Genomic DNA, 17,977 nt, shown 5'->3' with positions numbered 1-17,977 from the left:
ATGAAGAAGAGAGGAGGAGAGAGAAAGAAAAAACTTGTAGAAGAAGAAAATCCATGCTTTTCCCATTTCCTTTGCAATTCTGACATAGTAACATTGGGTCTTCTGCTCTCTCATGTCAGTTTTGTTGAGCCCCTCTCTGATTTCCTAGGGTCTTCCTATTCACAGGTAACTCTAAACTCCACAGTTCAGCCTACAACCCAACAACCCAACTTGGATTCAAAGATTGCCCTGCCCTTCAAAGTGCTCTAAGCCCCATAAGTAAAGACGAGACCACTCTTCTCCGTGTCAGTTTTGAAGAATATAGGCTTTATAGCCACACACAACTGGCCCGAAATCCCAAATTCACCCATTATCAGCTGGATTGTTTTGAGTAAGTTACATACATAATATAAAAGTATATATTATAATGTAAAAACAAAAAAAGACTGCATAAGGTTGAACCATGACTCCCAGCTCTGAAACAGAAAGTATTTATTCAATCACTCTATATCTCAGTTTGCTCCACTATAAAGTGGGCAACACAACAGAGTCTACTTCATAAGCACTGTGAAAGAATTAAGTCATACTAAGTTAAGTTAAATTAAGTTAATTTAATCACTGAGTTAAATATTTTGAACAATTTCTGGACTCAATTATACTATTATTTACCTCTATAAGCCTCTGTTTCCTAATCCATTTAGATAATATCTACCTTGCAAGGAATAGTGAGTGTTATAAAAATAATATATAAAGTGCCTAACACGCTGCCTTATTAGTAAAATGCAAGAAAGGTTAGTTTCCTTTTCTTTTTTTCAATGCAATGGTTTTCATTTTGGTGCTAATAGGACAGAAAATCTGTAGGAACTTATTAAAACCAACGTTTCTTTGTAATCCTAATAGAGTAATTCATAATACTAAAAGATTATTTCTACAACATCAAGTTAGGCAGCTCAGTTGATAACAAAGTAAGAAAAGATGCAAAAAGCATCGCATATTTGGAAGAAGATATTTCTCAAAACACATAGCCAAATATATATATTGAAAGTATACACCATGAACTTCCACATATCTAAGAAAAATGCAAACAATGGAAAAGGAACATGGTCAAAGGAAAAAGCAGTCCACAGTAAAGAGAGCCTAAATACCTGAATGGCAAATTCATTTATGAAAAGATGTTCAACCTCACAACGGGCAAGAATTTAAATGTCTGATAATGCCAACTGTTGACAAGGATATGTCACAATGGGGGAGATGATGTAAATAGATACATCTACCTTAGAAAGCCAATTGTCAATATCTAGTAAACTTGAATATCTATACTATATGACCCTGATCCCACTGCATTTCTTCTTCTCACAGGATATATACAAGAAGATCTGTAAGCTTGTTCATTGTACAGTGTTTGAAATAGTGAAAAATGATAAATAGCTTAAACATTCACCAGAAGCAGATTGGATAAATATGCACAATGATGTATAATATAGTATTTTAAGTGAATGAACTTCAGCTATATGTAATTATATGGTAGAATCTCAAAAATATCACGTTTTCCAAGGTGGGGGAGTTTTTATAATGACCTATAAAACAATGGAAAACTTCACTTCTGGCTATTAACCATAACATACCAATAATAGAATTTATATCTTGTGCCTTAAAAATGACTGATTGGTATTAGCTACCAGATTAGCTGGAAAAACCCACATTTAAAGATACCTAGAGTATTATTTCACTGTATGTATGTACCACATTTTGTTTATCTGTTGAAGGGCATTTGGATTGATTCCAACTTTTGGCAATAGTGAATAATGCCACTATGAACATTGGTGTGCATATGTCTGTTTGTGTCCTTGCTTTCAATTCTTCTGGGTATATACCCAGCAGTGAAATTGCTGGATCATGTGGCAGTTCTATATTTAGTTTTTTGAGGAACCCCCAAACTGTCCTTCACAATGGCTGGACACTTCTACATTCCCACCAGCAGTGGATGAGGGTTCCCATTCCTCCACATACTCTCCAACACTTATAGTCCTCTGTTTAATAGCCGCCAGTCTAAAGGGTGTAAGATGGTATCTCACTGTAATTTTGATTTGCATTTCCCTAAAAGCTAGTGATGTTGAGCATCTTTCCCTGTGTTTTTTAGCCATTTATACTTCTTCCTTGGAAAAGTATCTTTTCAAGTTGCTTGCCCATGTTTTAAATGGGTTGTTTGCCTTTTTATTTTCGAGGTATAGAATTTCTTTATATATGCTGGATGTTAGGCTCTGTAGCAGTTTGATAAAATTGATGAATTTACAAAAAGAAAAAGTGGATAATGCTTGTAATCTGATCTATACATGGGCATGATTGAGTTTTGATTAGGGCATTAAGTCCCCACCTCTTGGTGGGTGGGGATTCACAGATAAAAGGCATGGTGAAAAACAGAGTTGAGGTCTTTTAATGTTGGAGTTTTGATTTTGGAGTTTGATGCTGAAGACTTAAACTGGAGCCCTGGGAAGTCAGCATGCAGAGGAAAGAGAAGCCAGCCCCAGGAAGGAAGGAACCTTGAAGCCAGAGTAAAGAAAGCTCCAGGGGGGAAACGGACTTTGGCCCAGTGGTTAGGGCGTCCGTCTACCACATGGGAGGTCCGCGGTTCAAACCCCGGGCCTCCCTGACCCGTGTGGAGCTGGCCCATGCGCAGTGCTGATGCCCGCAAGGAGTGCCATGCCACACAGGGGTGTCCCCCGCATAGGGGAGCCCCACTCGGAAGGAGTGCACCCATAAGGAGAGCCGCCCAGCGCGAAGGAGGGAGCAGCCTGCCAAGGCATGGTGCTGCCCACACTTCCCGTGCCGCTGACGACAACAGAAGCGGACAAAGAAACAAGACGCAGCAAAAAGACACAGAAAACAGACAACCGGGGGAGGAGAGGGGAATTAAATAAATAAAAATAAATCTTTAAAAAAAAAAAAAGAAAGCTCCAGGAATGTAGGAACTCAGGAATCCTGAACCCTCGCAGATGTCAGCAGCTATCTTGCTCCAAATAGACTTTGGTGAGGGAAGTAACTTATGCTTTATGGCCTGGTATCTCTAAGCTCCTACCCCAAATAAATACCCTTTATACAAACCAACCAATTTCTGGTATTTTGCATCAGATATATGGTTACCAAATATTTTTTCCCATTGGGTAGGCTACCTTTTTACTTTCTTGGTAACCTCCTTTGAGGTGCAAAACTTTTTAATTTTGAGGAGATCCCATTTATCTATATTTCCTTTCTCTGCTTGTGCTTTGGGCATGAAGTCCATGAAAACATTTCTTATTACAAGGTCCTGTAGATGCTTCCTTACATTAACTTCCCATAACAGGCAGAATTGTGTGTAAATTATGGTCCATGCTCAGTGGCAATGCCCCAGGATGTGTTAATCAATTGCAGTGAATGTGCCACACTAATGAAGAATGCTGTTTATGTGTGAGGGTATAGGAGGTATGGGGAGCGAGGTATATGGGAATCCCTATATTTTCTGTGTAACATTTATGTAATCTAAGCATCTTTGAAAAAATAAAAATATATTATTAAAAAAAATAAAGGTATCTAGAAACTCAGAAATGGAAGTTTGGATAACTTTAAGGTCTCTATTAGAGAGTAGAGAAATTGAGAGAAGGGAAGAGATAGTCTTAAGATTACATAGATATAAAGACAATGTTAAAAAACTCAAATTCAGAATCCATATTGACTGTTTTGAACCCTGAGCAGATCACCAGAAATTCTAGAATTCAGCTGCTTCAACAAGCTAGTAAAAAGGAAGCTGAAGACTGACAATGTGATAGCCAGGCCCTGAGCCTCAACAGACTCCAGCACCTACAATCCGATTTATTGGACTCACCTCACTCAGCTAAGATGGAGTTGAAGAAGGACAACCACCACACCATAGAGCCTAGAGTGCCTACAACTGAAAGCTGGAGGATTGCATCCAGTATCCATGTGGAATCTGAGCCTCCTCTTGACACAGAGGTGCAATGGACACAACCAATCCAATGTCCACAGAGAAAAGGTGGCACTGGAGTGGGAAAAGTGGACATGGTGGCTGATGGGTATGGGGAATGGCAGGAAGAGACGAGATGTGGAGGCGTCTTTGGGACTTGGAGCTGCCCTGGAAGGTGCTTCAGGGGCAATCACCGGATATTGTAAATCCTCACAGGGCCTACTAGATGGAATGGGGGAGAGTATGGGCCATGATGTGGACCATTGACCATGAGGTACAGAGGTGCCCAGAGATGTACTTACCAAATGCAATGGATGTGTCATGATGATGGGAATGAGTGTTGCTGGGGGGGAGTGGTCGGGTGGGGGTGGTGGGGTTGAATGGGACCTCATATATATATTTTTTAATGTAATATTTTTACAAAATCAATAAAAATAAATAAATAAATAAATAAATAAAGGAAGCTGAAGAAGAACTAGGCCTAAGGTACCTAAATGGATGCTTGAGAAAGACAGTAGAAGATATAAAATAGAAAGCAAAGTCAGCACTGTTACACAGTAATCATGGAATGCAGCTACCAAAACCCGTAATTTTATTTCCAAGATAGGAGAACTCTTGAGATTAAAGGGTATTACCCAAACGTAGAGAAATGAAAAGCAGTACACCATACATCAGTAGTAACCTTTTCATAATCAGAGACTAAAAAGATGTGCAGGGTCTGGTTATCTTCTCTAGTTGCCTACACATAGCTAGATTTCAGCTCCCATGGTGATGGTTTCAATACATTTTTTTTCAGTTTTCTTCCCAGGTTTTCTGCTTCCCTCTTCTCTTCTCACTTTATTCAGTCTTCTTGTTTCTTGCTTCTGAATAAAGTCTCACTTTATTCAGTCTCCAACTACCATGAAGATGCATCCAATTTTCTGCCTTCATCTTTGATCTCTCTGCTAAGTTCCAGACCCATATACATATAGCCTCAACTTGCTGCTCACTGCCACCTAGCTGTCTCACTGACACCTCAAACTCCAACATGACATTACCTAAATCCATTGCTTACCCCTTAACCTGCTCTTCCTCCACTATTTCATATCTTGGTTAATGGCACCACCATTCATCCTGTCAGGAAAAACAGAAATCTGGGAATATTTGGAGATAAAAAGATGGATATGGCATGGCATTGCCTTCAAGAAAGTCTCATAGGGTACATGCATGTAAATCTCTCCCTCTGATTAAAAACAACTTAAATTCCTACATTTTGTTATGAGTAAGAATATTTATTTGTCTATATTAAACTGTGAACTCCTTTGGGGCTATATAGGGTGAGGCATTTATCTCATTCATCACTGTGTTCTCCACAGCCCTTTGAAGACAGTTGATCTTTAACAAGTATGTTTAATGTATGCATGAATGAATTACTAAGCGCAATAAAGACAGTGGAAAGTGGCATTGAAACAGGCATAAATAAACTTCTATGGGAATTTATATGAGGGAAAATTATTTCCAAATGGAGGGAACAGGGAACATTTCATAAAGGCAGTAGCCAGTACTATTTAATCTATTCTGAAAAAGAATTTAATTCATGGAAGAATTAAAAATGGAGACCAGAATTGGGTAAAGAGAGGGCATTCCAGACAGACAGGGGAGGAAGGGAATGATAGAGTACATATGGGAATAAAACTGATTTCTTTTTGTTCAGACCATTCAAAGTAAACAAAAAACAAACTAGGGTTCTGGTGAGAGATCTTGATTGTCTCCTCGATGTGATGCAGATGTACCTCAAGAGACCTTGAGATGAACACATGTTTTAACTGGAAGATACATTACATTAATTGCGGTAAAATTCTTCATATTTGCCTTTTTAATTATCTTTTATGCTTTTGACTACTATGCAAAATTTCAATCATAGGGAGAATATACTATGACCTTCTGTATCCATACCTAGCCTCAACCATGATCAATTCACACTATATCTTATTTCATCTATACCCACTCACTACACATCAAAATGATTTTGAAACAAATCACAGACCTCAAATAATTTCATTTGTAAATATTTGTGTGTGTGTTTCTAAAAATAGGACTCTCTCTGTAAGCATAAATACAGATCCAGTATCACATTTTAAAAAGCAACAATGATTCATTGATGCTGTCACTATTGTGTTTTCATATTTCCCTGAGTTTCTCATAACCTTGAATGAAACAGGATTTAAATAAGGACCATACATTGCAATTGGTTGTTATTTCTCTTAAAACAGTGTCTCACCTCTCTCTCACCTTATGATAAAATAAAACAGATACAGAAAACCACTCAAAACAAATGTAAAACTCAATGAATTACTATAAAGTAAACTTCTTTGTAACCATTATTCTGGCCCTGAAGTTGAATTTTGCCCATCATCATTAATGGCTTTCTATGCGCCCTGTGCCAATCACAGTTTCTTTATTCCCACAAAGCAACTACTATCTGTACTTTCTCAGTGATTATACTGAAACAGCAGTATCTCTCCAAAGGTGTTTAATAGAAAGTTAATAGAGAAAAGGTAGTTCTGTAATTTCACAAATGGTGACTTGAGGCAAAGTGTCCTCCCCCTCCTTCCTTTAAAGTGGTACAAAGGGAGGAAGCAGTAAAAGATTTGTATAATGTTATTACAGAAGGAATCAGAAAATCTGAGGAGAAAAATCTGTTTCTATATATTTAACTCAACAACTAAGTTTTAGAGAGGATAAAATGTCCTCTGGTTTGCTCACCTTATACCAGGTGATGGTTGGTTTGACACTGGAAGGAAAAAATCCATCTACATTTGGACAAGAGACTGTCTGCATACTAACTTCCAAGTACAGTCTATGCACTGGGAGTTTCATAGGGGAATTGAAGCATTTGTCTTTTTGAACAACTTCCAGGGGAAATGCAACTTTGCTGCAATATGTAGCATTCCTAAAAAGAGAAGTATAAAATGAATGGTCAGCTTCTATTTGTATTTGATTAATACAAACAACCACATTAAAACTAGCTCAATAAAGTCATGCTATTCACTGAGACTTCATTTATATGTGTAAGTTCATGTCATATAAGAATTAAGTAGGCTATGAAGGTATTTCCTATACTAATTGATATCACAGAATTGAAAAAGACACAATTAACTTCTATTAATGTTCTAAAATATTCATATTTTAAGATATGTTCATATATATAATAATTTCATACTTAAAACATTCTCAATGGTACTAGTGAAGGTAAGGCTACGGCAAGAATGGCATATTTCTCAATGCTGATAATGGTATAATCTACCTTTGGAAAGGAGTATATTTTTCCAAAACGATAAAGTAATAATAATAAAGGGTTATCTTTTGACCTTGATATCCTATTTCTAGAGACATTTTTAGATGATAGAAGCATGAAAAAGAAAAATAGAAAGAAAGTGCATGATCAAAAATATCCATCACAATGCTTTTCCAGCAAAGAAAACAATGGAATCAACAGAAAAGTCTACCAAGACAAAATCTGTAAAGAAAATTATGGTATAACCATTTAAAGTTGTTGTAGGCAACTATTAAAAAAAATTAACCATGAAATGCAAAAGTAAATAAACAAATGCATAAAAACTTCTTAGGACAATTGGGAATTAGATTCTTTTATAATGTTGTACAGGCCACCCCTTTTGTCTGAAGGTCTCTACTTCCCCTACCACCCACCTTTCACACAGAAATCTTCTATGCCTTCCTTCATCCACCTCCACATACCCCATATCTAAATCGTTTCCAATTCTCTAAGGGTCTCGGACTTTTTCTTGATTGAATTTATGATAGTACAAAATTATATATTTGTATTATTATTTTAATATCTATATCTTCTGTAAAGTGCAACTTCTGCAAGGACATGTGTGTTTTGCTTATTATTATGTTCCTTTCATTTAGTATAGTGTCTGTAACTTTCAGTAGGTGCTGAATAACACTTGTTAAATGAATGGGGTAGATATAAAACTTGGGTCTACATATAGGAAAATAAGAAAGGGAACAAAGTATAATAAAAAAAATACACGATTTTGTAATGTTATGAAATAATGGATCGTTCATTTTTTATCCTTTTTGGTGATTTCTATGTAGCATACCCTCAATTATGATGCATGAAGATTAAATACAATAGAAGGGGTAGAGGTGTATGCCTCAAGATGGGGGAAGGGGGGCTTAACTAAAGATCACTTGTGGCAGTGGCAGAAAGGAGGCAAGGAGGAGTGACAGGGATGATTTCTGACTACCATGTGAAAAAAAGGAGTCCATGGGTGGAATCTGTAGACGGTAAATTTTAGCTCAATGTAAAGATACATTTTCTGACTTAAAAAAAGTGATGAACAGTAGTTGGATTGACTTTTTTGGCTCCAAAAGTCAAAAATAATCTAGATATCATCTTATTAGGGGTTCGGGGCCAAGAATACAAGTAGTAAAATACTGAAGGATGAATATAGCTCTTTAGCCATAAAGACACCCAGGCTTCTGATTCCACATGGTTCAGATTAAGGACTTCCCAGTTCAGAAATCACCTCAGGAATGGGAAGATTTTGGTGCCTCCACCAGATAAGTAGATATGCTCTTCTAACTGCTCTGCTGGTTGGCTGGGGGAATGTCTCCAGATAGGGTAGGAAGGTAGCCAAATTCCAGCGTCGGGGCACAGGAGCAAAAAAACAAGGCCCCGTTTTTAGACAGCTTTTATATGCTTAAAGGTCTGAAAAGGAATCACTTAGGGAAAATGGTCTCAGGGGTAGCAATCATTGTCTTTCCTCCTCCTCCAGCCCACCTAACTTAACCTAGGGAGGAGAAGTTTAACTCTTTCTAAATACCTCCTTCCCTCCCCCATCTTCACAGCAAATGAGTTATCTGCATAAAACCCAGGGACTAATGGACAGAGGAAGTCTCTGCTGAAAGTCAGGATACCTTAACATGCAGGTATAGTTGCCGGTGTCATTGAGGAGGATGGGCCGGAACCAGAGCACATCTTTCTCCTTACGGGTGCGGTTCTCAGGTAGGCGGAAGTTTATTGGTTCCTCAAGGTCTCGATCCTGCCCAGTCCAATACCAGATCAGAGTAAGGCCAGCTGAATGGGCTGTGCTGTAGTTATACTTCAAGAAGTGCTCAAAGAGTGGACACTTGATGCGAGCTGGCTCATTTTCAAACACTTGGATTTGCCTCATGGTATCTAGTCCCCAGTCATCGCAGCGTTCTGGAAGAATCAAAAAGAAAGGCAGGGCAGTGAGTCAACTCACAGCTAAAGGCCTCCAGAAAACACACCTTCTCTTCAGGAAACCCTATCTTTTCCCGGAACCTCTTTTACGAGTCATCTTCATTACTTTCCCTCTAATAACAGCATGTAGTAGGTGCCTGTGGTGTGAAGAAATTACTTCTCCCCTTTCTTTATAGTTCTTCGAATATCTTCTGGATAAAGATTTGATCTGTTAGCTTGATCCTGTTGAACCCTACAAGTATGAGGGAGTGCTCTTTCAATTATCCTGAGCAAAGGAGTTTCTTCTACTGAGGAAACTGCAACTGAAAGGAGAACCCTCAGGAAGATGGCAGACAATTCTCCCTAAGTCCCCTGATTTTTGCTCTAGGCCTGCATTGTCTAATAAAAATATAATGCTATCCATGTATGTCATTTTAAATGTCTTAGTAGTCACATTAAAAAAAAAAAGGAGGTAAAATTAATTTTAATAATATATTTTATAAAACCCAATATATCCGAATTACCTAAAAAATATTGAGCTATTTTATATTTTGTTTTGTTTTGGTTTTGTATTAAGTATTTTACACTTACAGCACACCTCAATTTGGGCTAGCCATGTGTGTCTTGTCTACTGGCTACCACACTGGACAGTGGGACTGTAGATCCTAAGAAGCAAAGAGGTCTCAGCGATCCTCATGGGGGAGCAAAGGTGCTAGAATTTCAATGACTCAGCATCAAAACAATTTGTAATGATTTTTACACCTCATTTTTTATTATAAAAACAATCACTGGTGTATTCATTTTAAAATGATACTTAATTACTTCTTTTTAAAGGGTGTTGTCTAGATGGAGATCTCAAGATGTCAATTATAAAGACAGGACAGTGGCCAAGGGTGACAGTCCTGCAAGCCCCAGAACAATATCTTAAAAGTCTTCTTTTTACCTTGTATCCCTTAACATATGTAAATATGTGTGTGTATGCATTTTTAACTATGAAATCTTTCTTATATTTAAGTTGATATCTAAAATCTTCACCCTAAATACAATAATTGAAAAGGATATACTTGTGTTATATTGTAAATAATGGCATTTAAAAATAAAATAATTATATCACTTTTTTAATGAGTGATATAACAAAGTGATATAACACATACAAATATCCACCTAATAATATAACTTTCATCTAATGGTTGGAAATTCTATATTGTTCCTCTTTCTTCTTTAATTTGTATTAATTCCTCTATCCCCACATATAATATTATTTTTAAAGGAACATATTCTTGGGTTGATAGTTTTTTTGTTTCTCATCATTTTATTTTTCTGTACAATATATAAAGCTCTAAGTATTACAAAACTGTTTTTTTTTTCTTCTGGCATGAATTTTATTATAAGTAAATATAATTTAAATAATATATATTTTCAAGTTTCACAAGTAATTATTAAATATCAAATGTAAAATTATATTGGAAATGTACCTCTTAATTATCTGGATAGCCCGATTTGAATGAGAGCAGTTAGGCATTAATTCAAAAGTTTTTGACTATATGTGTGTGTGTGTGTGTGTGTGTGTGTGTGTGTGTGTATGTGTATATATAATATATACATATATATATATATATGAATGAACTGAGGAAATCTGCTCATAGGAACAACAGGACAAGTTCATTCAATTCTTTAAACTCCTGTGCTATATGCCCAATTTATACATTTATCATCAAAAATTATTTTTAATGTTCTATCACTTGACAACTTTCAAGACAGAATTTGCAAAAATAGCTCTTATTCTCACTCCTCCCTGTATCAACACCCTTTTCAATTTGATACTATCACTTATCCAAGCAAGAGGGAGAATCTACATCTCTACCCTTGAATCTGTGCTGTCCTTATGACTTACACTGACCAACAAAACACAGAAAAAGCATTGGTGTGTCAGTTCCAAGCCTGGGAGTTAAAAGGCCTTGTGTGCTTTTGCTTTTTCTCTTGAAACTCTGCTACTGCCATGAGAACAAGCCCAGTAACACCTACTAGTAAATAAAAGGCCAAAGCATCCCAATCCACAGCTAACCAACCCCCAGAAGCTCAGCTATCTGGCCTTTCCATAGCTGACCAATGATGTAAGACCAAGCCTAACTAGATCAGCTGAGCTAAGCTCCTCTTAGCAGAACTGCCCAGGCAACCCATAAACTCATGAGCAAACTTACCTGTGCAATAAACAGAAAACAAATGTCAATGAAGTTTTTGGTTTTATGTTAGACAACATTATTACAGCAGTAGGAAACTAAAAGAATAAATTAGAGGCTACTTTATTTTTTATAAAAGCATGAATTTTGAAGATTTCTTGCAAAAGGATCTGTCACCTTTATAAATCTCTGGGAAATTTAACAAACTGGCTTTTCCAAGACTCAACAAATGACTATTATTTATAATTGCTATGCTTTCATTTAGAGGCACCTTTTTAAATCCAATACACTGGGAGAAAGGATTGAGAGGATCTAATGCTGCTCACCCTCAATGCACACCTGCCAATAAAATATTTTTGGTAAAATATGTACCTTATATTCTTTAAAGATATTTTTAGTAAAGTTTCAAAGTTGCACAATTTGCTCATTCAGTTTATAAAAAATTATAACAATAGATTTTCAGATTGAATATCCAAGCAATTTCAATCCTTTCTGAAATTCTACTAAAGTGATAGTAAAAATTTTTCCAAGACATAATCCCAACTAACAGTGAGAATGGGAGAGAATATAATAGCAACATCAAAATGGACAAGTGGTAACTAGCTGAGCATTCAAAAAGACAAATCCTAAGTCAGCAGGGGGAAAGCTGGAACACAAACCAATCTGCAATGCAGAATCGGGAAAAGGCCCAGGAACTGGCAGCATCAGGATAGAGTCATTAGTGCTGTTCACCCAATTTTCTGAGTTTTTGCGTGACTTAATTTGGCCAATAAAATGAAACGACCGTTGATTGTACACTTGGATGAATTTATGCTGTATTAATATGTATCAATAAAATTGTTTTGTTAAAAAAGAATGAAATGAGTGTCATAAGTGGTGAGTGTTTTAAGGGCCAGGGCACATTTTACCATGCTCCCTTTCCATCTGCCTTGGTAAATATGAAAGCACAGAGACTGAGACTCCCTTTGCTTGGGTTCCTCAATGCAGGTGTCATACAGCCAAGCTCTGCAATTTCAAGACACAGAGAACTGAGGTTTGTCTGTTACTAATACCAATAATCAATACTACTCTGGCAGATAAAATCAGGTTCCTTAAAATTGAGTATATGGGGAAAGTATGTAAAATATGAAGTATCGGTTGAAAGTTATTTTTAAAAGTTGCATCCCTTGTTCCATTCGCACTCTCCCATACTACGCAACTTCCCCATTCAGGTCCAAGATTGAGGGCAGACAGACCTTTACCTCCCAGGCAGGAGAATGAAAAAAATTTGACCAGCTAAGAAGAAGACTTAATAATCATAATACTAGAGACTCAAGCTACAACATACAAAAGAAAAACTCAAAGTCAACAAGTCTCATACTCATATTTAGAGGGGATGACAGTTTAAAAAAAAGAATTCTCATTTACTACAATAAAAAAGTGAAAAGTTAGTGCCTAGCATTGATTAAATGAAAGATAGCAATATATACATGTTGGTAAGCAAAATATAGATGGGAAATGCCAGATGAAATAAACTAAATAGTCAATAAGGGCAGAAAGAATATAATTATTTTCATATAAACCCTATAATATATTGGCCTTTTAAGAATCCTCTGTACTTTGCTTTGATTTGCTTAGATAATAATTAAAATAATCACAGAGGGAGGGAAGGAAGGAAGGAGGGAGGAAGAAAAGAAGGAAGTAAGGAAATATCCACCAAGTAATCTAACTGGCAAAGCTATCCTTTCATACCTACTTTGTTAGAAAAAGTCTTGATTTCATTTTTTAATTCTAAAAACTACATTAAAATGCATTGATAAGACAGTCATTTTATTTTTTCATTTTAAGTTATATAGTTTCGAGAGAAAGAAACAGACAGGCAGTTGGCCAGCAGACAGAGCCTAGAATTTAACCATATTAAGTTTGTTGTCAGGGAAGCAGACTTGGCCAGGTGGTTAGGGCATCCCTCTACCACATGGGAGGTCTGCGGTTCAAACTCTGGGCCTCCTTGACCTGTGTAGAGCTGGCCCACACACAGTGCTCATGCACACAAGGAGTGGTGCCTTGCCATGCAGGGGTGTCCCCCGCATAGGGGAGTCCCACGTGCAAGGAGTGAGCCCCGTAAGGAGAGCCGCCCAGCGCGAAAGAAAGTGCAGCCTGCCCAGGAATGGCACCGCACACATGGAGAGCTGACACAACAAGATGAAGCAACAAAAAGAAACACAGATTCCCGGTGCTGCTGATAAGGATAGAAGCGGTCACAGAAGAACACGCAGCGAATGGACACAAAGAGCAGACAATTGATTTTAAATCTTTAAAAAAAAGTTTGTTGTCAGAATAAACTAAGGTATCACTTCCTTCTGAATTTCATAAAGACCTTCTTCATGCTGTTCTCAAATGCATTACACTGAAGAAGTCTGTACTCTGACCAAAATTTAGTGATGATAGAAGCAAGACCATTAAACTAAGATTATCATCATTCCTGCAACCACATTCTACAATATATCTGAATTCGGATCTCCCCAACTTGGGCCAGAAGACTACAGTTATGAAGACATGACTCTCATTCTTAACAGAAACTTTGGTAAAGTGGAGAGAAAGAAGTAGCCCTGCTGGGGGGTTAATGGTATGTTGATTTAAGGAGATTTTCTGACACCAATATTTAAATTTGTCACTTTATTTGGCACCTGGAGGTCTTTCTAGCCCTGAATAATAATTTGCAATAGTAAGAAAGGGGATAAGTAGCAGGTAGATTTTTCTCTTGTAAAGTAGGAGAATGGTGATTGTGAAAAGGGATATGGAAAGGGGAGTTAGCATGACATCTTAACCACAAGCATGTGCACAGCCAGACCAATTTGGGAGGAAGTATGAAATGGATTTTGGGTGATCACAAGGGCAGACTGTGGCACAGACTGGCCAGAAGCTCATTAATTCTGTTTTATCTTCTTTGATAAATACAAAAAATGACGTAACTGTGGCAATTGTGCTGGATCCATGTCATTGGATTCTGGGCAATAGATTGCAGCTGGAAGTGCTCTACAAACTAAAAGCCCCTTCATAATATTTGGTGTTCCCTCTTCCCCTTATATGGAGACCCTGAAGGCCAGGTCTTGAAAATGTTAGTATCACAAGATAGAAGGAGCCTGGATGGCAGTCATTGCTCTGAGCAGAATTGTTCAGGAAAGCCATCTCACTTTCAAGGGGCTGTAACAGGAACGAAAAATAAAATTTTATTGTGTTAAGCCACTGACATACAGGGGATATTTTTACAGTAGTTAGTATTGCCTATTTTGTCTAACAGAGGAAGTCAGAATTTTCCTTTTATAACATAAATTAAATCCAGAGCAGTCTTTTTTTTTTAATTAGCATTTGTTAAAGGCCTTTACATACTAAAATTAAATATTAATCAATCACCAAGATTTTTGGCTGATTCTATAGACTTAATATCTTTTCAATCAAATTAAATACATTCCATTTTAAAAGGAAAAGGAAATAATTATACCTTCTATTATCTCCCTCAGAGAATGTTTCATGAGTCAAATGAGTATGTCTTTAGTTAATTGGGCTCCTTTGCAATAGGTGCTGAAAACATGTATTAGTATTCATAAACATTTGCAAGAATGGTATTATTATTATTGAGTTTTTTCTTTGGGGTATTTGCCTATTTGAAATTAATTCTGTGAGTTTTAAGTTTCTATAGCCATCCACCTGAGGGTATTTTGTCAGAGCTTTCTAAATTATTCAATGAACAAATAAAAATAAAATCTATGGCAACGGGCTGGAGTGTCATGTAATACCAAATTAATTACATGATTCACTGCAGGCACCAGCTGAAGAAAAGACTGGGGAGAAGCTGTTATGCAAACAGATTTGTCTTTAATAATAGCAAAGGGAATTTGGCAAATTACTGGCACAGCGAATACATTTTTGCTTAAAATGCCCCTTCTTATCCAGTTTACTCCACAGTGGAAATCTGCTCTAAATTGGCCCCGCAACATGGGGAACCACAAAGTCATCATTTCCCTCGGCCAAAGGATTTCTTAAGACTGGTGCTTGGTGGCCCAAAGGACTAATGGAAATGTGCAAAGCCTGGCAAAGCCAAGTCACTGGAAAATCCAACCCACGCTCCTGACAGCAATTAGCATTTATATAGCAGGGTATACATTTTAACTAATTAATCTCACAACACCCTCTTGGGCTTTCGTGCCCATTCCCACATTACATGCCAGGAAACAGAGAAAGAAAGATTAATTGACTTACTTTTGCCTGAGTGGTAGCACAAATAAAAGCTGCCTGAAGATAGATCTGGGATGCTTGTCTCAAATCTATGCTTACACATTCAAAGCAGACTATTTCCCCCAGAAAAGCTATTCAGATATTTTTCTTTATTAAATATTTATAGAGAACATACTGTGAACAAGGCACTGTTGTAGGGGTTGGGTTGGGGTAGAGAGCTGTAAATATAAAACTCAGAAAGCTCAGGTATAGGAAAAAAAAGAAAGATCAGGATTTTGAAAGACCTAGGGTAAATGCCATATCCCACTTACCTGCCATATGATGACAGACAAAACTATTCTCTCTTACTTAAGTTTCCATTATATAACATATTTGTTATATAATGTTATAAAATATAGTGTGTTATGTGAGAATTACAGGTCCTGATATATGATAGGAGCTCAGTACATATTGTCTGTGTGACAAATCTGAATGAGCTCTTGTTATCAAGAAGTTAACAATCTTTGAAAAAGAAAGGCACAGACACAAAATTGAAATAAAATACCAGGTGGAACGGGTCAACTGTTTTAAGAGGCTTTTAGGCCAGAGCATACCAATAGTATATTAAGGAAAGTATAACATTAGTACAGTGTAATAAAGTACAGACATTATTATAAAAAGGGGTCGGGGTAGAGTGGTAGTCCTGAAATTAGGTTAAAAACAGAATCAGTAACCTTTACATTCCAAATTGAAGCCCAATGTAAATGGGCCACTGTGGAAACTGTCCCATCAGCATATTCCAGTAGTACACTCTAATCCTGAGGTCATGAGACTAAGTCAATCAAAGGAGGTGGTTTTATATCCATTCTGCTGGTTACGCATAATTTTGCTTTTTCTAGTGGTATACATGGCTGTCCAGGAAATAATAGCCTCTGGGTCTGTGTTCCAGAGAGGATTAGATTGGCTGGCTGTGTTGAAGAAGTGGCATGAAGACAAAGAGTAAACCAACAAGTGCCAGAGACTAAGACATTAGCAGGAGCCCTTACAGAGGAGATACGTAGCAGAGAACGTGAGTGCTAAGGAGAACATACAAGGTTCAAAGGCAGGCTTTGACACTTATTAGCTTTATTCATTCATTTAAAAAATATTTACAGAGAATCCTATCATGTGTGAAGTACTAAGGTATGTGCTTGGGTATATCAGTGAACAGACAAGGGTCTCCCAGAGTTCTCCTTCTAATGAGACTTTTATTCTCTTGATTGACAGTAAACAGTTGGCATGCTATACAGGAAAAATATATATTATCTAGTAGGTGTAAGGTGACAAGCAAATGGAACAAACAAACAAACAAGAAATAGAGCCTGTTAAGAGGGATCATGAATGTGTGTATAAGAGCTGGGAAGAAAGAAGAGGAGTATGCAATTTTAAAGAGAACTGATCAGGATAGACTCTACAACTAATAAAGTCTCTCAAATATTATGAAACTCAGTTTTCACATACAGAAAATAAAAGTCAAAATAGTAAACTAGTTATAAAAATTGAATAAGCCTAGGACATATAATACCATATAAACTACAAAATTCTGCATATGTATGACTCACAATTAATCTGTGGACTGTCATTTCCCATGTGACCTTTGAAAAACCATTTGTTCTCTCCAGGTCTATGACAGAAACAGCTACACAAGTCCCAATTACCATGTCCCCAACCTCCCCTTCCTTTAGAGTATAGAGATTTTTAGTTAAGTACCTCACCATTCAGAATAAAGGTCACATTTCCCAGTCTGCCTCTCAGCTGGCGTTGGTCAGTTTATTAAGTTCTGGCCAATGAAATGTGTGTGAAATTGTCATGCAGTGGATGCCTCTCTTAAGAGACAATCAGTTCTATACTCCTACTACCATCCAGTTTCTTCAATCCTTCTGCTTAGAACATGAATGTTGTTGGAGCTACATCATGGCCCATATGAATAAAGGCTACACACTAGAGATGGTAGAATATGAAACTGGAAGGAGATGGGACCCTCAGAAATTTATGGAGCTGTCCTACCAGTCCTGAAGTTTCTACTTCTAGATTTTACATGAAAAACAAATTATCTTTTTAAACCACTGCTACTCAAAGTATGGCCCATGACCCACTAGCATCATCAGCATCCCTTGGAGAGCTTATTAGAACTGCATACTCTCAGGCCCTACCCAGACCTACTCAATCAGAATCTGCATTTTAACAAGAACTTTAGGTCATTCCTAAGCACAAAAAAGTTGGAGAAGCATTGGTTTAAACATTTTGAGTCTCCTTATTCACAGCTGAACATCATCCTAACTGATAGCAACATCTTATTTCATGTGTTAAAATAAGTTGGTTTCTCAAACAAGATGGCAAAAAGCTCTGGAATATAGAAGTCTTGACTAAGAAAAGAAAACAGGCCAATAAGTAATAATGGTACTAGGCCTAATT

The 17,977-nt window shown here is 37.1% G+C and overlaps 1 protein-coding gene across 6 annotated transcripts in view; it reads right to left on the bottom strand.

Annotated features, from left to right (window-relative positions):
- IL1RAP (interleukin 1 receptor accessory protein) overlaps window positions 1-17,977 on the bottom strand; it is a 159,968-nt gene that overhangs the window by 64,396 nt on the left and 77,595 nt on the right. For all 6 annotated transcript variants that reach the window (XR_011648635.1, XM_071214687.1, XM_004460837.5 and 3 more), the window contains 2 exons: window positions 8,864-9,149; window positions 6,683-6,869 (listed from right to left, as the gene is read on the bottom strand). Coding sequence is in view for 5 of the 6 variants with exons in the window: in XM_004460837.5 (XP_004460894.1) it covers window positions 6,683-6,869; window positions 8,864-9,149 (473 nt within the window). In the remaining variant the exon portion in view is untranslated. The remainder of the gene's footprint in view (window positions 1-6,682; window positions 6,870-8,863; window positions 9,150-17,977) is intronic.

The sequence above is a fragment of the Dasypus novemcinctus genome, chromosome 4 (assembly GCF_030445035.2).
Source record: "Dasypus novemcinctus isolate mDasNov1 chromosome 4, mDasNov1.1.hap2, whole genome shotgun sequence".
In the NCBI taxonomy this organism is placed as follows: domain Eukaryota; kingdom Metazoa; phylum Chordata; class Mammalia; order Cingulata; family Dasypodidae; genus Dasypus; species Dasypus novemcinctus.
The sequence above is the reverse complement of the archived record's forward strand: the minus strand, read 5'-3'. Positions and strand labels throughout refer to the sequence as shown.